This window comes from Gavia stellata, chromosome 3 (genome assembly GCF_030936135.1).
Source record: "Gavia stellata isolate bGavSte3 chromosome 3, bGavSte3.hap2, whole genome shotgun sequence".
NCBI classification, from domain to species: Eukaryota; Metazoa; Chordata; class Aves; order Gaviiformes; family Gaviidae; genus Gavia; species Gavia stellata.
Window position 1 is genome coordinate 101,665,295 of NC_082596.1, and position 25,363 is coordinate 101,690,657.

A 25,363-nucleotide genomic window follows, 5' to 3' on the forward strand; every position below is an offset into this window, starting at 1 on the left:
ACATTTTCTTTTGCAATGTGACTTTCAGAACAGCATTGTTAATGTGACATTTCTTGTATGAATGCAAACTTATGCTTAGCATGCTACTGGTAGATCTGTTACTACTGTATTGGAAGTAGATCAGTACAGTAAATAAATGCAATTGCAGAGTGCTGTGATCATGGTTCTCCGTATAATTCTGTGTGACTACGAGAGACTCAGTGCAGCTTCAATACCAACTCTGCGTGAGCTGCGCTAGCTGTACGCTAAGTTTCTAGACGCAGCTTCCTCCTTTTTCCAATCAGACCCGCTGCCTTAAAACGTCGAGTTTTTGTTTGTAGTGGTGGCCTGTTAGGAGCAGCGTACATCATGGCTGGTCCTTGTTAACAAAGGAAGAGGTATTTTAAAACGTTGTAACTAGATCGCATGATAAGTATTTTGGGGTGAGGATGGGCCAGTCTTTCAGGTATGGGGCTAGATATGTTTTTCTTGATTGTGGACACAAAGTAAGAATTCATGTTCCCCTACCTCAGCATAACTGGTAGCTCAGGCCTTTGCTGAGTGCTCCTGCCTGGTATCCACATCTGGCTTCCTGCACGCTAACTGGCTTCACACTTACCCGTCTTCACCCTCCTGGTCCATCATCTTCCCCTTACACTCTCTTTCCCTGCGGCCCAGAATTTCTTACCTAAATTGTCATGCACAGAGTATTTTTTGTGTATCTCTAGCCACATGCAGCAGACATTTACAGTTCTCTGCCCATGGCATTCATTGCCAAACAAACGAGTCTCTACAGAAGAAAATTACTGGCATGGATATTCAGCTGCTTATTTGCATATTCAGCTAATATATGTACAGTGGGATATGTCCTCTTGCCCTCGTGCGATTGAATGGAAACGAGGAGCAACAAAAGATGTTTTACAAAGGCAATTCCAGTTCTGAAATGCATGCACAGCTATATTCTGCCCACCTTCAACCTCCATGGCAAGCAGAATTGATCAGGGCTACCCCTCAGCTTACGGGCAGTTTTCGTATTGTATAGTGTGCTTGTGTACCTGTGCTAAGTCTGCTTCATTAATTAAAAAACAACAGATGATGAACTTCAGTCATAACACTTCACCCACTTTCTTATTGCTCATTATTTCTTCTTCTTTTTGTTTTAATTGCTCTTGATGTCTACTCTTAGCCATGCATCATATGGTGCTGGTAGGATGTATACTGCAGTGCCAGCACACTTGATGAACTGCAGTGATAAAAACCATCACTTCTGCAGTGGAGCTGTTCCCAGCCAACATGCAGGCATGTGGAGGGAGGTCACTCCTGATCAATAACGGCTCATTGCTTTTTACTTTTGACATACACATTTTAATTGATATTTCCTGCTGCTGCCAGAGGGAACTAATTTCCGGCACCAGAGGTACAACACAGCTACTTTAAAGCAGAATGGTCCTGAGATGAAATGGTGTTACTGACCTGAAACACTTGAAAAAGTTTGATTCCAAAGCCTGCTGTGGTTTGAGCTTGCAGTTTCTGAGATAGGCTAACATTGCCCCGAATCGTTGTGAGACATGATCAGATTGTTGCTTTGCAAATTAAATAATGAAGCGTTTGTGTGTGAGAGTTCCTACTATAATTATTAGTTAGACTATGCTTTGGAAAGATCAGAATCTACATCACACAATGGTAGGATCTGGAATTTATTTTCCAAACTTGACTTTCAGTCATAGAGGCATGAAGTCTTCCAAAATCCAGGTTTGATTTATAATACTTTTTTCTGTGTTAACTGTAGATGCATGACTGAATAATCAGATAGCTCTTTGGGTAGCATGATTTTTTTTTTTCACCTAAACTAATAATCTGTCTTGAATTATTTAGAGAAAAGCTCCTGTGGTTGAGTTGACCTTTCCCTTAGTTCTCCTGTAGATCTCAGCTGTGAAGCAGTGGTAAGTTTTGTTGAAGGATTTTGGTAAAGCAGCAAACATAAAACCTAGCATTCTTGCCAATTCTTGGCAATTTACATTTGTGAGTTGCTATTAGCCTGAAGCTTCCGAAGTGCTGTATGAAATGTAACAGCACTTGTGAATCAGTCTGCTTTCAGATCTGTCAAATAGCATATATTTAACACTTATTAGCCTAGATACAATATTTTAAAACCCTGCCACTCTTGCAAAAAAATTCAATTCCACATGACAATTTTACCCTAGCCATTACAATTGCACATCAAACTACGCAACGTGGGATATGGGATATCTCAACGTGGGAGATGGATGCAGTAGTGAAGCAAACTCACTGAAGTTAACATCTGGAGTTTTTTGGAATATGGAGACAGAAACTTAGCGGGGTTTTTTATTTTCTAGGCAGAATGTCCCTCATTGTGGTAAGTAATAGAAACGTTCATCTTTTCCTTGCACAGAAAGTAAGAGTTGAGGAGATTTGAATGCTGCATTAGAAAGACTTGGTGTTTCAACCTGACATTTTAACCTGAGGTATTGTTACACTTATTTATAAATGTTCCTCTCTTCACTATTCTCTATCTCTTAAGAATGGTGTTGAACAGCTTACTACTGTGAACCCATCAGGTCAGAATGCTTTTGTAGTAAAAATAATGGAATACTTCCCAGTCCTGTCTAAAATTTTTGGAATAACTGAAAGCTTGATCTCCTGATTTAACACAAAGAATCTGTCAGTGCCATTTCTTCAGAGTAATAATGGGGGCATTTCAGATTTCTGTTTGTTTTCTTCTTTATAGTATTGGAGAAGTGGGGCAGTTAGTAGAAATCACATTGAGGGGGACAATGTAAATTCTATGTCACTGAGATCCATTTAAGCAATATCTGTTCTGGAAATAATCCTGTATTAAAAGAATCAATTGCAGGTATTTCTGATTTGGAAAAGCTAGGGTTTTGGGCAGATATGGGAAGACTATCGAGACCTGCATCATATGATCAACTGCACTTTTACCTGTGGTTTCATGGCATGATTATTAATCCCAGGATCAATCAGAAGGTAAAAAGCAAACAAAGCTGTAAACATTTCACGTGCTTTTTGTGCGCTCAATGCCTGTCATCAAGAAGACTGCATGCAGAGGTTTTGCCTCCACTGGAGTTGCTCTTGCAATTCTGCTCATATCTTAAATGGCTCTGGGTAGTCTGTCCTTATTTAGGTACTGTGCTGTGCTCTCCTTTCTTTTGGGTGCTCTGTGTATGTGCTCATCCACCTCCAGGTGATTTTAAACCTTACTGTCCTTCAATCCAAGTTTTAAAAGAAAAGAAAAAAACCAAAAAAGTAGAAGAGCAGCTTGTGGTCAAAAGAAGGTTTATGTAAGAGGCAGGGCTCTAAGTCCTGAAATACGAAGCCACATCTGCCCTGACCCAAATGGCTGTTCTGCCAGTCTGCGTCTCCGGGTCACATTTGTGTTAGTATTGGATCAAGTAAGGTAACAACATGCTTCAAGTGCCAGAAAACCTGAGAAAAGAAGGAGTTGCTGACATTCCTTGCATTAATGTTCCTGTTCTCCATTATCACATTCAGGTGACTGTGACTAAAATGATGCTGAAATGCTTTTTCTAATATCCTGTTGAGAAAAAATCAGATCCTTAGTGAAAATCTGTGCTGTAGTACGTTGATATATCAGACATTTTTAGAAACTTATTTATTGCAAAAATTTTCCACAGGGTTTTAGCTGAGATTCACATTTTGGAGGTACTGGCCCATTTGAAAATTCACTATCATTGTCTATCATTGTTTATCTGTGGCTGTGAAAGCATCAGGAGATTTTGGGGTGGCAGGAATGGAAAAAACATTTTTTTTAAAGATTTGTTTGGATTGTGATACTATATATTTAGAATTAAGCATTATGTTGCTATTTTAAGTACAAAATGCACTAAACTTCTGGTTTCAAGGAACATTTAGTCTGTTCTTGTTACCAGACTGTCCTCCTGGGCTGTAGGTATCAACACACGGTTATTTTGGCTTGTTTCTACCATTTGTTACTAACTGAACTAAAATGCAAGAAGCTTACAGTTATGTAGCAGAAGGTAAGACTACTGAGATAGGCAGCAAACCAATTCCAACTTTGTGACACTGAATGATACCAATGTTATGAGGCAGTGACTCTACACAGTTCAGGGTGCTGCTCAGCCCACCTTGACAATGTTTCTGCTTCCCTGCTCTGCAGGAGGCTGCACTCCTGTCCTGGTCCCACACCTGCCCTCTCCAGCACTTCTCTGGAGGGGAGGAGGAGCAAGGAGTTACTCCACAGTTGGAGCCAGTGAGGGTCTCTCTATCCCAGGGCTGGGATGCAGAAGTCCTGTACCACACGCAGGCGGGAAGGATGAAGAGGACGCCAGTACCACCTTGTGTTTTGCAGATGGACTGCTCTTCCTTGACTCCCACAGGTACCACGTCAGAGGGAGGAAGGAAATCCCACCGCATGACAGCTCCACCTTGTAGCCTCTTTGAGTCCTAGAACCATAAGTCCAAAAATATTTAATAGTCCTGCAGTGTTTAGTGATTTCATGATAGATTAATTTTTTTTGGTAGAAGTACTGTGGAAGATTCAGGTGATCTTTTCTATCTAAAATATGTGCTAGGGGTTTTTTGTTGTTTTCAGTATTTTTTGGGTTTGAGTTTTTTTGTAAGATCTTTACAAATTATTAGTACTAGTATTTGATTGTTTTAACCATTAGCTAAACTCAGGCTTTCTTTTCATCAGAAGTCTTTTGGAAAACAATGGCTAAGGCATGTAATGCATTCTTCTCCCCAGAATTTTCAAGGGCATTGTAAGAGAGAGTTATGTGTTTGTTGTATAGCCCTTTCTCATGGGAACACATTTCTTTCAAAACCGTCTTTGACCGCTTACTATAAGGCGACAAAAAGGTGCTGTTGTAACATGCCTCTTAATAATTTGAGATTTTTCCCCTGTGGTACAAATAGTTGTTGGCATAGTCTTTTCATTAGGAAGTTTGAAACCCCTGTGTAAGGACCATGCTCCTCTGACCCAGCTTTAGATTGATTATAGATGTTTCTGCAATAACCTATACTAAATGGTAGTCACCAAAACAGAGGGTGTATGGAGAGCAATGCCATTGCTAAAGAACGAATGTGAAGAACATGACACTGGAGAGAAGGTCTCTCCTGAGATGAAAGAAAAAATTTAAGTAGTATTAATGAAACTTTGCGAGGGTAAAACAATGTAATCCTTTTGCCCTATAGCTGAGTGGGAAAGTGGTGTATATTTATGCATGTTCTTTTTTTGATATCTAAAAAAACTTGCGAAGGCTGAGAGATCATAATCAAGTGTGTAGTTTCAGGAAGAGAAGTTTAGAAAAATCACCTTTAATTCTGGTTCTGCCACAAACTTTGATGGTGTAGAACATCATTTATCCTTTTTATCTTCACCTGTTGTCTTGGATTCTCCCTTTTTAAAACAGGTAATTCTTCAGTTACATATATGACAAAGATGGTTTAAGGCTCGCTTAATATGAAGACACTTTTTGGTGTTGGCTGCTATGAGTATATTTCTCTTTTAGAAAATGTCTTTGAGATTTTTCAACTTTGCTTTAGAGACCTTACAGTGGTTTGGACTTAAAGTTCATGTGAGTTTTGAATTTGTTCTCAAGGGTCCTAAAGTGTTTGCTTTAGTTCCTATGTAATATGTGAAGAAATTCAAGTTTGCTTTGTCCTTCCTCAGTTTTGAGTTCTGCTCCCATTAAGCTTCTGGGGATGGAAACCCTAATAAGCAATAAACACCTAGTGTATTATTCTAAAAACTTGTAAGCATTGGTAATGAATTTCCTGATCATCGTTGAAAAGCACCAAATGCAGAAAGATTTTGGCCAGACAGAGGCACAATGGGGGTTTTCTGGTTGTTTAATACTGACTAATATTTTATTCTTAATTCTGTTGTGAATTTGTGTAGAATTGTATATGAACCTGACGTTCAGCCTTTGTTATTTCACTGCCACGTATCTTTGCAAAATTGGATTTCATGCAGGAGTCGAGAAATGTTAACTGGAATACTATGTAACGTCACAGGGAAATACGTTGCTATAGTCTACCCCAAAAACCAACTAACCCAGTTTTACATGATAGAGGTCTGGTTATTTGAATTGGAGATATTGGCAATAAGAAGGAAATTAAAGCATTGTAAACCATACTGTTATTCTGGAAGAACCAACAGTATCTTACAATCACTACTGCACAGATAGCATCAGGCTAGACATTTTACTCATTTTCTTATTGATCTCCCGTGTAAAGCTGGCTTTCAGTTGACCTCAGTCAGAAGGTGGCTGAATTTGCCTCCATACAATGTTCTGTACCTGAGGTTTCTTTTCACCTTATCGAAGGATGCTGTAGACTTGGGCATTAGGTATCTGTCTAGCCTGATTATTGAGTACAAGTAAAGTTTGTCATACCTCTGCAGAAAATTGAAACTACTTTTTCCCACCAATTCAGCTTTCATTGCACTAAGATGATCTTAGAGTGATCACTGTTATTTTATATATCAGTATTTCAGTAAATCTCTTTGTATTCTCTGTGTGTAAAGGGTAAGTGATTTTTATTTTTTAAACAAAATTTGATGTGTAAATTTTATTGATAGCACACTTCAATTCAGTCTTCTGGAATTTGGTAGGAGGTTTTTTGTTTTGTTTGCTTTTGTTAGTTTGGTTTTTGTTGTGGGTTTTTTTTTTTTTGTCCTGCCCTTTATAAGTCATGTTTTCTTTAATTTTATTTATCATGCTGTGTCAAGAGACCTGCAGGCCTGGTACATTCTCTAAATCCAGGGGATATTTTTATTCTTACTATATGAGCCTGATTGAACACTTAAACAGTGTTATAAAGCTGCAGTAAATTTTCTGTAGTTTTAGAAACAATTATTTTGGTTATTGACAGTAATTTTCTGTGTCTGGCTATGAAATTCCTGCAACTTTCTTACCCTTGTTCCTGTCCCTGAACACTGTTTAAATATATTTAGAAAGTAGTGTATGTATTGGAGGTATCTTTATTTATCCACAGAGGAATCACATCTAGGAAAAACATTTAGGAAAAATTAGTGGATCTCTTTTGAAGGAATGTAGAAATGGTATGTGGAGTGGCAGAAACACCTGTGAAAGAGTGGCAGAAAGTGGCAGAAACACCTTCTGTTTCATTGGAAGGAAAACTTAAATCATTGGCTTAACAGAAAAATTAATATAGTGTGTCTTTTCCTTTAGAGAAGCAAAAACCCTTTGTAATTTTTTTTTAGGCTACATGACATTCTTCGTTGTGAAAAGACTGACTCTTTGCTCTCCTATGACATCCCAATATTTAGCATGCTAGTGAGACTCTGAATTCTTATAGACCAAATTATGGAAAGTCAGGTAAGTGGCATTTTTCTTTATTATATTGCACAGCTTTTAAGTTATACACTGTCGGTGTACAGATACATTGTGAAACTCATGTAGGAGAAATGCGCAATATAATAACATTAAAAAGCCACTTACCCACCTTACTGTTAGTGCAGCCAATTCCATGGCCCAGTATTCGTTGTATGGTGGGCATGAAGTTCCCTGTACAGTGCATACTGGGGCACGCAGCTGATTAAGAATTAGGTCTGTCTTTCTTTTGTGTTTCTGATACACAAAAGGACAAACACAAAGGGCAGCTGTTACACAGCTTGTGAGCAGTGAGAACAAAGTGAGATCCAGTGGCTGTTCTCTTTGGTGGTATTTGACCATTGCTGTTCAAATTCGGTATTTCTTAAGGTCGAAGGTCAGGAAGGGCAGTTGACATAGGTTGGAAATCGCTGCAAACCTATGCAGAATTGCTAGTGCTAATACCATTTTCTACTACCGTATTAACAGACATCTGCAGTGACTTATTTAGTTTACAGAACTAAAAGCTACTCTTAACAGTAGTGCATTAGGTACTTTTATTTTTGGTTTTGTTCTTTTACCTGTGCACTCAATTATTTTACACAGGAACTGGCTACAAAGAAAATTTACAACAACTACTACAACGAACTGAAGATAATGTTATTGTATAGATACACAAAGAGCTAGGGAACTTGAGCAGGAGTAATGTTGCATATTTATATTGTTATATAAGCAAATTCCAAATGCCGGTGTCGTTTAAAAAGCAAATTCTGTGTATGTAAATCATGAAAAGCAGTGTTTAATTTGATCATGGTATATGCTTGTCAAACCTGTAATTTCCATTGTTCCCTCTTAAAAGCAATCATATGACTGCTCTCTGTTATATGTGCTATAGGTTATTTTTAGTAGAAAGTGACATTTAAGTAGTACTTAGCAGAGATTTCTACCCGTGTCAGTTTTCAGATTTTAAGCATATTTGGTTTAGCCTTACTGCTTAAGATCAAAATATTTAAAATATTTTTTAAAGCAAAAGGATGTTTTTATTTATGCATCTTTACTGTATTTCATACTGGATCTAGGAAGGATCTTGGTCTTACTTTGTGGAAGAAAATACTGCTTTGGGAATAGATAAACACTGAAATTTCAATCACATCATGAATTTTTCTGAAAGCTTTTGCAGGGTGAGAATGGGAATTTGACTAAAACAGCTCCTTAGTCTTAGCTGTTGTAAAATCCAGCACTTGCCATAAGAAATCAAAAATAAAGTTGTGGGCATAAAACAGCAGTGCATCCATAAGGTTACACCTGAAGCCTGTAATTCGTAAGTCGTTTCCACAAAACTCTGCTTTTTTTATTTTATTTTTTTTCCAACGGAAGTAGAAGTTAAGATGTACTATTGAACTTCAGTTTGTGGCAAGCTGTGCATGTTTCATCCCAGTTGCAGGGACAGCTTTGACAAGGCAAGAAAAGTGTTTTAATATCACCTTCAATGCCACCCTTGCCTGTCATAATGAGAAAGATGCCTATTTGGTGACTGCTTTTTCCCAGCCCAAGCCAGCTGCCTCCAGCTAAACCTTTCTTTGGGAAGATCAATCACAAAATTGCATATATATCTCTTGGGAAATTCAGTGTGTGTGAGCAGTAAGCACAAACACCAGTGGAAATTCGCTATTTCAAATTTTTCACTGACTTTGAAAGATCTCCTAGTGATCCTGGTAATATTTGACAACCATAAATAAAGAGCACTCTTTATAACTTAAATAAACAGCAAAGCATTTTTTCTAATTATTAGGCATGAAGTCAAATATCTTCTCTCATGATTGGTCCTCCGGATAAGGTTATAAGTATGTTGTCCTGAGATTGTAGGTAATTTATGATGCAGCCAGAGGTGTAATTGTTCTGTGAATAAAGAGAAGCTTTTAGCTTCCAGGGATATAAAGTATTTTTCATGAATATTAAGAAAACTTTAATGATTGAAGAAAAGAGCAAAGCGGAGGACAGTCATTTATATCCTGTCTAAACTGGCCTACAGCCACATCAATGTTTGTAATAGATTTAGAGTATAGTTAAAATAACAGTAAGGATTTCCTCCTCTTTTTCCATACCCTTTTTACCACTTCTTAAACATACATACAACTAAAAGGGTGAAGGCTATCTGCTTATTTACTATAATTTATAGGACACATTAAAGAAAAATGGAAAGTAACTGTAATCAGTGCTGTTTGAGAAGTAGTGATAGATTGCAGCTGAATGGTTTGAGGCTATTAATTGCAATGAGATTATAGTAGTTCAGATACCTCTGATGTCAGGTGCTTGAAATATTAGTTATTTCAAAGACAAATTGGATTATAAATTATTAGTAAATCTGTACCAAGGTGATTAAACCCACTTGTAAACTGTCAAACATGGGCACTATTTCAAGTTGTAGTTCAGTCACTTGTATGCTGGAAAGGGAGTTAGGAATTAAACTTAGGGGTTATATGGGAATATGTAGAGTAACAGAGTTACTTTTGAGACTGGGCATTTCTTGTGCTTTCTACCCTCTTAATGACTTTTTTTTTGTTCACCTTTAAAATTTTCCTAGCCCACCACTAGCCTTTTCATCTGACTCTGAAGAGAGGGAGGAAGCTGCTTCTTTAGGGCAGGCTTGCAAACTCGCTTGACCACTTGGGGGAGATAAAAACCAGCAGATCTGTGCAACCCTCACAGAGGTCACAAATACAGTCATGGCATCGTCGAATGTCCACTCTGAGGGTCTGCCATTGCTAGACAGTAATTTTTTTCCAGTAGGATGGATAAAATATTTTCCACTGCATGAGTCGTCTTGGTAATACCATCCTATGTCATTCTTCATATCATTAATCAAATGTTTATTGAAGCAGATACAGAATTGCTTAATGGTTTGATCTTGGATTTATTGAATTGTAAGGAATGAGGAATTGAAACAGTAGAAGCTGAGGAATAGTTCAGTAGTTTTAAAGTCCTGTTAACTTGTTTGTGTAGCTACTGAATTTTGCTGTGTGTTCACACTCTCACATGCACACATAAACACTTAGAGGATTCCAGTCCCGTGTACAAAATAATTAAACAAAGTTCAAAGGCCTGACAATGTGTACATCCAAAGCAGTGAAGGGGAAAAAAAAGCAAGCGGCCATTGTTTTCCATTTATTTTCTCCTATCGATGTTGTTTCATTCCAAGCTTAAAGCTTTCTCACTGATATGTTGTCTGTGGTGTGTAGGTATTTGCAGGAGGGTGTTAGCAGAGTTACAGGCGTTTTGGACAACTATTTTTTACTCTCTAGTTTTTTACATAAAACGTTTGTTGTGGTCGTTACAAAACTTCGGCATTCTAGATATTCTGTTATACGTACTATTAAAAATTCAGTCATCCATGGGAAATATTCCCCAGCAATGTCCTGTTGTAACTATAATAATAAACAGATGTAGTTTATACAAAGCAAAACTTCTATGATGGGCATCGCAGTTCCTCTCAAGTGCCCTGGGCTAGAGCTAGGGTTTGGGGGCAGGGGGGCTCCTGTTTTCATTCTGCTTTGATTTTTCTCCTGTGATCTTTCAGTTTCTATTCCTTTTCAGACATTTCTTGTAGTCGAGGAGCAATTCTCTCTTCTTTACTCCTGCCATGTATCTGACTTTAGATCTCTGCTCAAATGCCACTCCCTTGCCAGAGGTACCTCCTGCAGGCTCATTCTCAGATACGTTCATTCTGGTTACCAAGATGACAGGGTTGGTGTTTTCTTAAGTGATCTTCCATCCTCCTATGCTGGAGTGAGTCTTGGTCTGCTGAGATGGATCCCAAGAATGGGTTTTTCCTTCCTGGCCTTGCTTTGAGACTTCATGGCCCTGCAAGTTGCCTTATGAGGCTCATAAGCCTGGAGGCAAATTGAGATCTTACCCAAGCTGAGTCAGTTCTAATAAAGAAATTCAATGGCCAGAGGTCTTGTCACTCTTCCAGCTCACTTCCAGCGTGACAAGCAGGACCACGAACACTGCGGGACCTTGTTAACTTCTTCCATCTGTCAGCACCGTTCTCCCCCTTTGTTCCTGCCAGCTGGTGTTGAATAACTCTGTCATGTCCAGAGGAGATGGAGCTAGAACACTTCACACTTCTGTCAGTCAGTCCTGCTGGACTTACCAGTAGTGCAACCCCTTGCACCATCAGTGCACAAAATGTTGATCTGCCCTATTAGAGCTGCAGCAGTTTGCTCCAATTTTTTTTCATTTCACAGATCACTTCTCTGTCAGTGCTCAAAAATGTGGTCCTCTGCTGGCCTTGCAACTTGTGGCCCTACAGTGACTTCTTCCCTTCCTCCCTGGGGCCCAGCGTGAGTCTTTCCTCTGCTGCTTGTAACAGGCAAGATCACCTGGCTGCTTGCTGGGAATATCCGAAGCATGCACAAGACATGTTGGTTCCTTGTCCAGAGATCACAGGCATCAAATCTCTACAGCATCACAGAGCTGTCTGTGGGTAATCAATCCCACATTTACCAAACTTGTCCTACAGATGCTGTTTGCCTGGAAATTCCAAGATCCCCCTTCCACATAAGCTACTTCCTCAGGTCAACCACTGCAAATGCATGTAGGGTAAGTTATTGAAAAGAAGATGATTGTTTATCAGTCTTTGGTGTTTGTAGAGATGTGATGTCCATAAAAAAATATTCGTAGCCCATCCTTATTCCTCTGTTCATTAGAGAACCTGAGGCATACATTTCAGTCATATTGTGAAACTAGTTGTCTCTTCAAAGGACTAAACTTTCCAGTTATTTCAGATAGTTCTCTCAACTAAGAAAATGAATGTTAGCTCTATGATGTGTTGTGTTATTTATACATGCTTTTAAAAACTAAAAAATATTTATAAGTAGATGCAACTGAAATAATTTTACATCTCTTAATCCAAAAAGCCAGGTATCACACATTTCACATAATGTGTGACTATTATTTTCAGACATTTTGAGAGGTGACTTGTTTCACAATATGACTGTAATGGAATTAATAGAATATGTGCCCATATGATTTGTTATGAGGATGGGGTTTGGTTTGGTTTTAAACTTTATAAATAGCCATATAAATGCACTTGTCAGGTATTTTTACATTTTTAAAAATATGCCATTATACCCAAACTCAGAAGGTGAAAGACTAAAAACTTTACAACCTCAGTACAGACCTAACATCCTCAGCCTTGTTTTGGCTTCTAATTTTTTGTGTTGTTTTGCTTTCTTCTTTGTTTATTTAGATCTGCAGTTTTCCACTCAAATATTTTCTGGCTTTTAATATTGTCTGAGTGTCAAACATAAAATACCATACTGTTAATTCTAATGGCAACAGGTATTAGAGCTGGTAAGGTTTTATCATTCAGTGTTGTTCTGTTCCAAGTTTCCAGCAAGCATTTAGCATCCGTGCTGTGCAGGAGTTCAGCTGCCTTATAGTGTGTAGGGGAGAGAATCCATTCAGCAGAAGTAGTTATAGAATATAGAATATTAAATGTAGACTCTTAAATATAGAATATTTAATTTCCTGAATCCTCTGTAGCTCTAGATATCTGTAGCAGAGCATGACATGGCTGCTTATAATGGGAAGGAGAAAGGACAAAATAACATACTCTACATTCAATACTAGTTGTACTCCATGCCTGCCTTCAGAGGGTGCGGCATCTGGTTGTTGCCTCTCTTGCCAGAGGGGCTTCAAGCATGTTCTGTCACTTTTACTTGCTCCATCACAGAAACCTCTGATTGCATCCTCACTCCAGAATCTTTTAAGCTGGTGAGGAAGCTTCAATCATCATTCGTACCTTTACAATCTGGTATTTAGGTGGAAGAGCGATGTCCCTGGAAGTGGCAGTATTTTGCCAGTGTTCAGCTTGGGAATGGGCATCAGAATTTCATTGCTTCCTTTTTAATCTTGGTCACATTTTCCTTAATGCTGTACAAGAATTCGTCTCACTCATTATGCTCAGTTAAGTATGTAGTATAGATGACATTTCAGTTAGGGAAGGACGTGTTGGAACATTATGGTTGATTCAAGTGAGTAATAACACTACATATGATTTGAAAGTCTTTTCTTGTGGGTGAGGGAAGAGCTTTTCACTTTTTAATGTCTTGTTCTTTTAAATTAAAAAAAAAAGTTAATTCACAAAGCCATAACAAGAATTATAACAGAGGTTTGCTGCTACCCTGCTGTATGTCTTGCATGGCCACCTACCCCTGTTTGAAGTGGGTGTTACAGGCTGTCTCACTGTGGGTGAAGAATTCTGAATCAGCAGCATTTCTGCAGGCACTTTGTGCTTGCTGAAGACTCAGTAATGTAAGGTGTGGCTGTAAACATAGCCAGGCAGCGAAGGGCAAAGCTGGCTGAGAATTTTAGTCTTAACGTAAAGCTCCTTTCCCCATACCACACCATTTGTCACTTAGGAAGCAGTTAAAGGCTAAACTAGGAACAAAAAGTCATATTCCAAAATAAATACGTAGAGGGGAAAACGAAGAAGAGTGTATGTCATTCTCACCATGTGAGGGAAGTAGTCACAGCCATGCTTTTGTTTTCTAAAAAAGGGTTTGAAGGGTGCCTCCTTTGCATTAGGCAATTCCCTGAATGATCACTTTGAGTCTATTTTTGCACTTCTGCAAAGAAGCAAAATATTGTTCCTCGTGTATGTAGAAAGCATAACTGTTTGTTCCAGTACACAAGGAAGTTAACTAATTCTGCGCACCTCTTCAGAAAGCTTTGATGTAGGATAAGGAAGATAGCACAGGTTATACATAGTTCTTTCAGTGAATCCTGACAAATGCTTGCTGACCTTGTGATGATGTGTGTATAAGAGAAATTTGTTGTATTTATTATCTCCTGTGGAATGACTGTCACACAGGTCATGTCCACGCAGGCAGGTATTCCTAATGATGCCTGGGCTGTTGCATCACCTTTTGGGTGGCAAATGCTTTGAAGAATGGGGAGAGCTGTGTGTTCTTTCACCAACCTCCTGTTCATTGCTGTTATCTGGCATCTGTTGAAACCATTAGCAACACTGAGCTATTAGCTGATGATCACCCAAGTTTTTAATAGGTGTGCAAACCATCTGTAGTTATTACACCACAGGTATTGGTGTTGCATTATCTGCTGCCACCACCATGTATATCCCCAGTGACCCTTCTAGAAGTAGGGTCACTTTCTCCACAAAAATATTTGTATCTTTTGCAGTTGGTTATTGTTTTTGTAGTACTGCAAGAACGTTTGTGTTTCACTTCACAGATTGCTAGGCCTACATCTACTGTGTTTAGATCTCAGTTTTGCTTAGAGAATCCCCTGCATCCTCTACGTGTAGTAACAGTGTCCTTCTGCTTTATAGACTGTGCCTAGAACTAAACAGCAGTTTTCAATAAAGCCTCCCAGTCTATCCCATTCCCTTTATTATGAACAAAATTTGAATGCATCATAGCCCAATGAATACATACATGCTTTTTTAAGTTAGCTTTACCATCTGCAAGAGTTGTACTAACCCTTAATGATATCTGAGAAAATGCCTGTTAATGTTGCTATAATGTGGCTCTTGTCAACTGATGCTAAAAGGTTTCTGCAGGCTGAAACAAAATGTGCTTCAAACTTGAATGGGAACAAGTTCAGAGTCTGGTGTGGCGTTATAAGATGCCTATAGTGAAACCTGTGATTGTTTCTCATTGTAAATTAATGGAGAATTCTTTACAGTAACGGTCATCACATTGGCCTAGCAGTGTTGCTGTGGCAGTGAATCGTGGTTTTCAAGAACCGTAATGTTACACCAAGAAGATCATTACAGCTGAGCAATCCAACCAAAATGCCCTGAACAAATGAAACTGCTTGTTTAACAGCACCTTGTCAATCAGTGCTGTATAACGACTTCATGGTTTCAGTCTGGAAAGGCATCTCTGAGGACCAAGGAGTTAGGCAGAGAAGTAGCGTGAGAGAAAGACTCAATCTAATAGTTACTGGAAAGTGTGGGTGATGTAAACCCCAACCTGATGCAGTTCTTTTGTTTTCTGCCTGACAACAATTGAGTTTAACAACACTGTTATGTCAAGTGAGAAACCAATATAGTTTCATTTCATGGGATTGTACCCATACTAATAGGGACAGTGTTCAGTAATTAGGTGTACTTTTTTTTTAATTCCCAAGCAGAGCAATCACTTTTGTTAAAGACAGGCCAGTGTATAAAGAGGTTTTTCTTCATTTTTGAGATTGTATGTTTATGCTAAAACAAAGTTAACGCAAAGAACAATTAATTTATAAGAACTTGACTTACTCTTCATTATCTTTAGTATGAGATTACATTGTATTAGTTGATGTTACCATGACGCTAGCAAAAATATTAGATTGAAAATTAGAATTTAAAAAAGGTACCACCTGTAAGTTTGGTGCTAGACTTTGCTCATGATGGTGAAGTAATTCAGTTACTACAAAATTACTTTAAAAAGTATAAGTTTATAGTTGCTCTCTGATTCATATTAACTTTCTATATTTTTACAGGTGACTTCTGGCTTTTTTTTTAAATTAAGCGACAAAAAAAGGCTGGGGAGGATACTCTCTTTTCCAAATCCATAGGTAAACAACAGGAATAGCTAATATACCTGTCGCAGTGGATTTTTTTTTTTTCTTTAATCCCCTGAAAGTATATTGCTAAAGCTTCCCATTTGTGGCTGGGTCTCCTTTGGTCCTTTGCTGTTGAAAGTTTACATCGGTGTCCACAGGTCTGTGGGACCAGTCACTGTTTAAACTTTTGGGGGAACTATGATGTGTTCAAGCTGCTGATGTAGCTGAGGGTAGCCCAGTCAGCATCTTCATACTGCGTTGTAAGATGATTAATTGAACATACAGAAGAAGGAAATTGGAGGAATCTTCAAAATCTTCCTTAGGCAAATATTTGGACATTATCATGTTTCTATAATTTTCTCCTGCAAACCACTCTGAAGGAGTTGGGGAGGGGAAGTAGCCAGTGTACACAGTTACCAGGCAGTCTGAATAGCAGAGATCTGTATTCATACCTTATTCTGCAGGCAGAGCTTCCCTGAACTTTAGCAGGGAACAAGGGGTCTCATACAAAGACAGAACATGGCAGAAAATTCTGGGGAGAATGCAGAACAAGTTTGGGGAAATATTCTGATGTATTTAATTCTTGCTGTAATTAAATGGTCTTTCAGAGCAACGATTAATGTGGAATCTAGAAGTTCACTGTGGGAACTGTTTCCTTCACGTTTCTACAGAAGTGATTGATTGAAACTAGATTATATTTATATGACGGAAGGTCTAAACATACAAAATGTGCTGTAAGCCCTGTTTAATTCAGCAGATAAATGTCAAGTCATCTTTTGTGTCTTTGGTTATGCATTTTTAACATTGTTTTAAGATATTGACAGTAAGTATTTTGTTCTATGGGAAAAAAAGAATAGAGGGGCTTTCTGGGCTTGTGAATTTTGTCATACTAGAATCAGAAATCTCTCCTGAACCTGTCTTTTCATAACAGATTAGAATAGCAGTCTCTCTGATCTCTTGGGGCTTCTAATTTTGATTTTTTTGAGTCTTTACTGAGCTAGTATTTGTGGCTATACAGAATTTAGAAATGCAGCCCATCAGCAGTTTGCTGGATTCTAGTTTCTGCATGCAGAATTCTCGGGAAGTATGAATGAAGTTTAATAAAATACATGGAGGCATTATGCAACTATATATTGCTGCTGCAAAAATATTACAAGTATTTTATAGAAAATTAAATGCTATCATCCTATTAACATGGAATAAAATCTGTCTTAAAATTCATAAAATTTAATTATGAATGCCACTATATGGGATTAAAGGAAGGAAGTAGTAGGATGCAGTTTTTCGGTGCATCCTTTTCAGTGATTTTGCCATACAAAAAGTACAAAGGGAAAGGCAGCATTAGCAGTCTCCCTTATCTCTCCTTTCTTCTCCAGCACCTCTCCAAGGCTCTTACATGTTCTGCTGAGACAGGCTGGTGTGTGCCTGCTTCATGGAGGAAGTTCATTTTGGAAATGAGACGTTAAAAGGCAGTAGTTCACAGCTGCTGCTTTTGGAGAGGAGGAAGCCCTGTTAATAGCAGAAGTGATGAAAGGAAGAGAAGACTTCAGGGCACAAGGGTTAAGGATGAATTAACAGATAGAATGAAGCAGGGTGGGACAGGAAAAATAAGTATTAGTTGTTACTGCATTCCCCCAACCACTTAAGATTTTCAGCTCCCTGGTATTATTTATGTGGGTTTGACTGCCATTACTTATAAACAAAAACCAGAGAGATGCAAGTCTTTCCCAATTAGTGTCTGCCTAAGAAATAACCCACTTCTTAATTATGTCTCTCTTTCTTCTAGCTTGCTGACCTGAATCTGTCAGCTTTTACCACCTCCTTTGTAAATTATATGCCCTAATGTCAGGCAAAAAATTTTAGCCTGTTTTATAGTTGATGATTTGATACAGGTACAGAATCACAACAATGTTACAAAGACATTTTTCAGCCTGTGGTAGTTGCACCTATTCTGCCCATCCTACCATTGTACAAGACCAGTTAAATCAGAGCAGGTTCTTTAAGAAACACTTCTGTGTTTCTGCTTGAAGATGTACGTTAATCTAGTACGTAAGTAAAATGAGAAAGAAAGAGTCCACCAGGGTTTTTCTGCACTTCTCCCCGGTGTAATTAAGGTCTAGTGTTGATTTCACAGTTCAGCATACTGGTGTTGGTCAATGACACTAACTCGGTTAGAAACCAAGGGGAATTGGCCTCTTCTTTTTTCTCCTTTTTAAATTTAATTGTTTGGCTGAAGTGTCCAATTAGCACTGGTCCAATTACAAGATACCCTGGTGAAGGAAAGCAGGAAGCAATACATCTTGCTTCCTAAGTAGAAACTTTATTTTATTTTTAATCAGTGCTGTTAAGGAAGACTTCCTTGGGAGCAGACTTCACTGAGGGTTTGTTCATTATCAGCTCAAGGTGAACCCAAAGGGAACCTTTCTTATTTCATACCAGAATTGATTTTAAAAAAAACTGGATAGCAAGTGCATGTGCAGGGGGTTGGTGCATGTATTTAAAAGTGGAGTTGCCATTGGTAACGCAGCTGATTTCTTTTGTTGGAAAAGTCATTGTTCATTACTTACCTGAAGTGAAAGGTTAATGGCCTGTAGTGATCTGAAGAAACCCCTACAAAAACGCACAGCAAGGGTCAAATGTTGTTATACAATAGTGCTTTCCACATACTTTTCCTCAGGTAAGACAGACATAGAAGGTAGCTGTTGCTGTTCTAATAAATATATTTGATGTAAAGTGGTACACAGTATACTAGAAAATAAAAAGGCTCCTGCTACTGTCAAACAGACAGCTGTCACCAAGGGCACAAATTTTGCTTTCTTTATTGATGTTTGCAAAACATGCTGGTTATACTTTGTATAGAACTGCTGCATTTTTTTTTCCTTAAAAAGCATCTTTGTTGTAGTAAAAGTAACTTATTTTGTAGCGTGGCTGTTGCTTTAATTGCTTTCTTGATAGCTTAAAACTGTTACTTTTTACATATTTTTTTCTTCTTGCAGTTTGAACACAATTAAAAATGAGGTCTTGTGTAGTATGTTTGATAGTGAGGTATTCTGAAGAATTTTGTTGGCTCTCGAGCAGAAACTTTAACACTTCAGAGAGATCAATTAGCCGCCTCACCAAGATGTGCCTGTGATGTAGGATTAAGCCAAGTCACCGAGCAGCTCAGGGAAGAAAATGCAGGATATGTGTTTCAAACCAAAGAAGAATTTCATGGGGATAGACTGCAACCATCCATCTCTAGTTGAAGAAGAGCTCTAAGTTGGCACTGCCTCTGGAAATGACAGTCCTGCCTGGTCCCTTGTGCAGGTCTAAGTAGTTGGTGTGGTACATGGGAAAGGGGTCAGGCTGGCTAGGAAGCAGTGTTTTCCAGGCAGGAACCAGAGTGGTGGTGGTGGTTAGCCTGGCCGCTTTCCCAGTCACTTCACCAAACAGCTGTACAATGTTGGTGTCAGCAGGAGCCGAGTGGGGAGCAGAAAATGCAGAAAGGGGCATGACTGCTTTCTTTGACTGACAGTGATAGCCAGTAACAGGATAAAACGTGCATCAAATGACAGCCACTGATTTTTAAAAGCTGTGGAATAGTAACATCCCTCATCTTCTGAAAGATCCAACTGGAGCTCAGTGATAGGCATACAAAGAGCATCTTTCAGCAGTAGTGCTGGTATAAGTAGTTCCACCTTAGAGAAACAGGAGGTTGGTTTCCCAGTGAGGGCATCTGGGCAGCCCCCAGACCAGAGGATCAATCACTTACAAGCAGCTCATGGCAGAGAGTCAAGCGGTAGAGGGGGAGCCCACTGCTACAGTGTACAGAGCGTAGCTGCACTGCTCCAGAGGGAAACGTCAACCAAACCACGTGAGTGGGGACAGCTTCAGGGCCGCTGCTTCTCAGGGTTTAAAGATAACAATCAAGTGGTCCCCAGTGCTTCTGAGTAATAATTCTGCCAGGACTAACTTGAAATAAGTTATGCCACATATTACATCATTAGAAACCCTTCTTGCAGCACTCAGATTTTCTTCTCATGCTGACCATTCTCAGCTGGGCCATAGCTTGAGAGGAGATAAGATTGCATATTAAATATGCATCAGTAGCTTCAATTTATTTAGTTCCAGATGCTGCCAAAATGTCTTTTTTGTCAATAATATTAGCATAGGTATTGGAATACAGTGTGAAATTTCTTTTTAATCTGCCCTACAAGCAGATAGTTGAATGTTACCATAGATCAGTCTGCTGAACCTGTAATTACTGCTTTAGTCTAGCTTTTCCACATTGAGTAAAAACTTCTAGAAGGCACAGATCTTTACCTTGATTTACTTAAGTGATATTTGATGAACTTGCAAATTTTGACCATGTCACTTGAGATGTATACTTTCCTGCTGTAATGAAAAATTTTTGAACCCAGTTGTCTTCCTGCCTTTTTGCACATGCCTTCCTCCCCAGTCTTCTTCCTTCCCCAGCATCCTCATTTCACGTACTATAAATTGTTCCTTTCTTCATGTTTGGTAGTTTTAGCTTAGTTATAGAAGGCACTCTACAAATAATTAAACTTTGTTGCTATACTGAATGAGAGGTTGGATTGAGGAAGAGCTTTGAGAGCATAGACAAAGGAGAGCAGCTGAGCTAGGTTTGGTGAAGCAGATCCTTCTGCTGAAAGTTGCTGCTGCCTCAGCTGAGGTTCAGTAACCAGCTGCGGGTACGTCCCTAGCCTGCTGTAGTGCACATAAAAACCACTGGTACCTAAGTAAGCTTTCTTCATTTTGCATCATGGTAGACTAGGAGCGTAGGTGCAGTCAGTTGCTGTACCTCAGCTGAAAGGTTGGAACTTCTTACACCACTCTGATGTGTACTTACAGTTGTCAGGCCATGTGTTGTGCTAGAAATGCTCTTTGGGAATGGGTGTGTGAAAAACAGCTTGTAAATTAGCTTTGGGAAAAGTACTCAATGACAAAGCTTGTGTGGTGAAACTGATTGCCTAAGGCAGGAAGAAAAGAAAGTACACATCTTATCCAGGGAATTGTGAGGAAGACTGCAGGCTTGCTCAGCACCATTGCAGCTCACAAATACATCTCTACCAAAGCAATGAAATACACCATTTGTGTGTGACAGTTGCATTGTACAGAATTGCCCTTCAGCTGTATGTATTAGTTTTGGTTTTAGCAGCCATTCTTTAAAGGAACGCAATAAAAGGGAAGAACAAATCACTTTATTTTCCATACATATCTTTAAGTCTTTTCCATCTAAGTAATCCTTTTCTACTGCAGTGAATAATTTGTCCATTCCATTGCTGTTACCTGTGAGTTAGCCTTCTTTTGACTTGTCAGTTTGCAGTGGCCTTTCTCTAATTATGTATGCAAATAAATTTGGGTGCACTACCTCAGATAATACTGCTTATCTGTATAAAAAGGTTTGCTTTCTAATTTTTCCCTTATTTAGTTTATGTGCTATTCATTTTGCTCAACTGGTGAGGAATGCAGGGAAGGGAGAGAAAGTAGTAGTATATCACTAAGTAGAACAAGAGTTGACATCAGGTTACATATTAATAGAGAATAATAATTTTCAACCACAAGGACCTGTTCCAAAGAGAAACCTCTGCAAGGTTTTGTGAATCTTTCTGAAAGCGTTTTTGGTTGAACTGTTGCTTTCCACTCTGAACTTGCAGGTTGTATATTGTGCCCCTGCTTTTTGTGCTAGTAATTAGAGTAGTCTATTGTTTATAGATTAAATATTGTAAATATTATAAATATAAATTTCATGTCTGTTTTGGAAGGTTTTGTGGCACTTCTGTGTCTGTGCTTCAGGCCATAGTTTGGTTAACATGTTTTCAGTGTCAAAATAAACAGCTCCTCACCTTTTTTGTCATAGTGACTCAATTTGTGAAGCTAAAACAGTGATCTAGATCAACAAAGCTGATCCAGATGAAAAGTAACTTGTTTTATCGTTGTGGAAGAGGAGAGGTGTCATTCACTCACCAGTTTATTTTTTAGTGTTTGTTAGAAAGTTATCTTGGTCACCTCATGTCGATGAAAGTATTTATCGTAATAATTAAGGAATAATGGGTGGTGACGGAAAGACCTACTGAAGTTGGTACAAGCAGCATGACCACCAAATAGGTGCGGGCTCAAACATCACCATCCCCAAAAGATACAGTTTATCTGGGGAGCTGAAAAAAATTGAGACAATGTCTGCATTAATGCTAGAGCAGATCTGTAGAAACTTATCAGTAAAGCAATATACTTTGTGTCAAGAACCTGATGTCTGGATTCTATATGCTTTGGGTTTCGGTGTTTACTGTGGACTAGCTCTTGTCTAGTCCCAAGAGCTTAATGCTCAGTTACTGCTGGAGTACACTTGGTCTGGTTCTGGAGATCTCCCAGGCGGTTTAGTCTGAGCAGAGTCCAGCCTATGCGCTCCGAGACACTGGGCCACGACGTGGAGCAAAGCATGGAAGATGAAGAAATTCACTTTACAAGTGCGCTCTATGTACAAAGCAAAACCTCAGTGTAGATGCACTCCTAAGGACTTGTCCACAGTGACAAGAGTGTGGGGTCAAACAAGGAATTAGCGATGGCCTTCTGAGTCCTGTTGTGGTGTTATAACTTCTAGGCAAGCTTCCTTCTGAATTCCCTTTATTACTGAGAGAAATGTTAAATCAGAATAGGATGACTTAATAATTAGCAGGCTTTAGCTGTATATACAACTGAATTCTGCTTCTGCCAGTGTGAGAGTTCAGTGGTTAGTACCTGTGACACCAGTGATACGTTTAATTGGTGTATTGATGCTAAGAAGCATGTGATGGCATAAAGCACAGGGACTTTCCTTGCAGTTTTGGCAAACCTGAGCTGAAAGAAAAAGTAGTACAGATGGCTGAAAATAGTAGTAAAATATTCCATTTCATGTCTGCAGAAATCATTAGACAGTGGTTAAAGAGGTGTTATTAATGCGTCATATTCACTTGGGGGGTTATGTTTCTGTAACGTCCACTAAAACAATGATACTTCTATTTTTGTTTTTAAGTGGAGCCCTTGCCAAGTGCAGACGTGTTTCTCTACACCCATGAAACGGATTTATCGACAGTAAAGAAGACGCAGATTCTCTCAGTGGCTTCTGCTTTACTTCTGCCAGCTCAGCACAGTAAGCAAGCAGGAGCATGGCTGTCGTTTTCTGTCCACCATTGCCACAATTCAGTCTTATCAGTCTTGTGGAGTTATCACAAAAGTAGCATGCTGATTTCATGCTGACAGTAAACGAAGATGACAATTTTTATATGGTAAATCAGAAGATCAAAATGCGACCTACTCATCATGACAAGTTGTACCACACAACCAGCTTAAATGCAACATTTTGCATTAAGTGAACCATTGAAACTTTCTGCAGAACTTAGGAGGGCTCTGGGCTGTGCAACACTTTGATCAAAACTGGTTTTAGAGCACAGTACATATGATTAGCCAATGTTTCATCATGGGAGCTGAATGCTTCTTACATTGCTGCAAGAAATGAGGCAAAAATCTCTCAACTTTTTTGGCTGCAGAGTTAAAAAGCATGGCTTTATCGCAGTGTGTGACAAAGTTGCCCAGCACTGATAAGCCCTGTAATCGCATCTTCTCTGGAATGCTAACAAGATCCTTTACAAGCATCACTGGAATAATACAGGGTCATTTATTGATCTGTAGGCTCCATGAAGAACTGCAGTCTTATTGATTCAGCTACCATTTACAAGCCTCTATCTTGCTCTTAAAACCCCTTTTTATTGGTACAGTTTGGTAGTTTCTGTTTGGTTTATAGGTGTATTTCCTCATTCTTCAGTGGCAGAGGCGTAAACAGATGTGTATAGGTAAGCTTATAAACCTGAAAATTTCCATGTGAATTCAGTCTCTCCAATTAAATTTATTTTCTGAATACATGGATACTTTTGAGCTTGCTGAGGCAGACAGTTTGTCTTGAGCTGAAGCAGCCTCTCTGTTTCTAGAAAATCTAAGATAGAACAGTTTGAATTGTCTCTTTTTAAAATTCCTTTATCTCTCAAATTTAATCAAAAAATCATACAACTAAATTAATAAATTATCCCATAAACAAAGTTTGATCCCACCTAAAGCACATGGGAATTTTGCTAATGGATTCAGTGAGAACAGGATTTAACTTCCACCTTTTCCCCCGCTAAGTCTGTAGAACAAGACTCTTCCTGAGAAGTACATCCTATATAATAATGAATATACAGATCCATGAATTTGGGGTTTAGCAGGGCTAAACCACCACTGTTGACTGTTCTTATTTGTCCTATAAAATGTTGTCTCCCCACGTGCTTTTCCTGCTAAGCGGTACTGCTGTTATTTTTGCCCATGATGAGTGTGCTGGAATCTTGGTCATGCAGCTGCAGCTCCATTTATATATTATATCTGGCAGGTTTCAGCGCCAGCGGCTGTGTGATGAGACCTTGGTAACTAGAAATAAACTGAGCTAATGCTGTGCCTTGTACCTCCTAGGACAGAGATGCTGTGGTTTTCCTCAGTTTGGATGAATGCATTGTGTGTTTCTTGTTTTATAAAGACCGTGCTAGAAGAAAGAAAAGTAAGAGCTCCTGGAAGGATTTGTATGTTAGTGCCTCTGTGTAGGTCTTGTGTAAAATACGTGCTGTGCCTCTGTATAGGTCTTGTGTAAAATACGTGCTGTGTTTCAGTCAAAGGCTTACTCATATTTGGTGACAATTTCAGTATGTTTCAAATGGATAAAAACGTGAGTAGGCAGTTTTCTCGAGTAGTGTCAGGAGTTTGAGAGTAGTGTTTGTGGTAGTAAAGGCAGGCTGAAGCTGAAACATAATTTTTGCATTGCTCCAAAGGACACTTGCGTGTTGATTCTTAGGAATTTTAAATAAGCAATGTGTTGAGAGATGAGCATGTGAATTTCATAATGATTGTACCTGAAAAGCTCTGTCGTCTCTTTTACTTACTGTCATTTATCTCAGCAAGTGTCAAACTTCTAATATTTTTAGATGTTTTGGAAAGCATCACCACCAGTTTGGCCTGGATGTCTTATACACACACTTTGGAAAGTGTCAGTATTACTGTTGAGGAATGCACTTTCTTATAACAAGACTGTTTTACAGTTACTCATTTTTCAGAAATGTGTATGTTCATCCTCTGGTATCAAGTAATTTTTTACTACAGTTATGTTGCCCTTGCAAAAAAAAAAAAAAGCCATATATATTCAAATCATGCTGGGGGATTAGATTCCTATTTGCTTCAAACAAGCCTTAGCTTTTTTCCCCATAGTTAAAACAACTATGGTGCATTTGCAAACCAGTGGCTTTAAATCTTTTTGAAGAGCAGATCCATGGGACATGCTTCAATGTTTTAAGTTGCTGCCTTTTGTGCAATACTGCAGCTGATGCTTTACAGGTGTGCACTGGCAATCAGTAACTGCAATGTTGCTGTTTTGGGAGTGTCAAATTCTAGCAGATTCTGTG

At 38.8% G+C, this 25,363-nt stretch overlaps 1 protein-coding gene across 2 annotated transcripts in view; it reads left to right on the forward strand.

Moving 5' to 3' along the window:
* LYRM4 (LYR motif containing 4) overlaps nucleotides 1–25,363 on the forward strand; it is a 95,452-nt gene that overhangs the window by 38,078 nt on the left and 32,011 nt on the right. The window contains exon 3 of one of the 2 annotated variants that reach the window (XM_059835968.1): nucleotides 7,226–7,265. The exons of the other annotated variant lie outside the window; for it this stretch is intronic. Within the exon in view, the coding sequence (XP_059691951.1) occupies nucleotides 7,226–7,234 (9 nt within the window). The 3' untranslated portion in view covers nucleotides 7,235–7,265. Of the gene's footprint in view, nucleotides 1–7,225; nucleotides 7,266–25,363 lie in introns of those variants that run through there. 2 annotated transcript variants of the gene reach the window in all.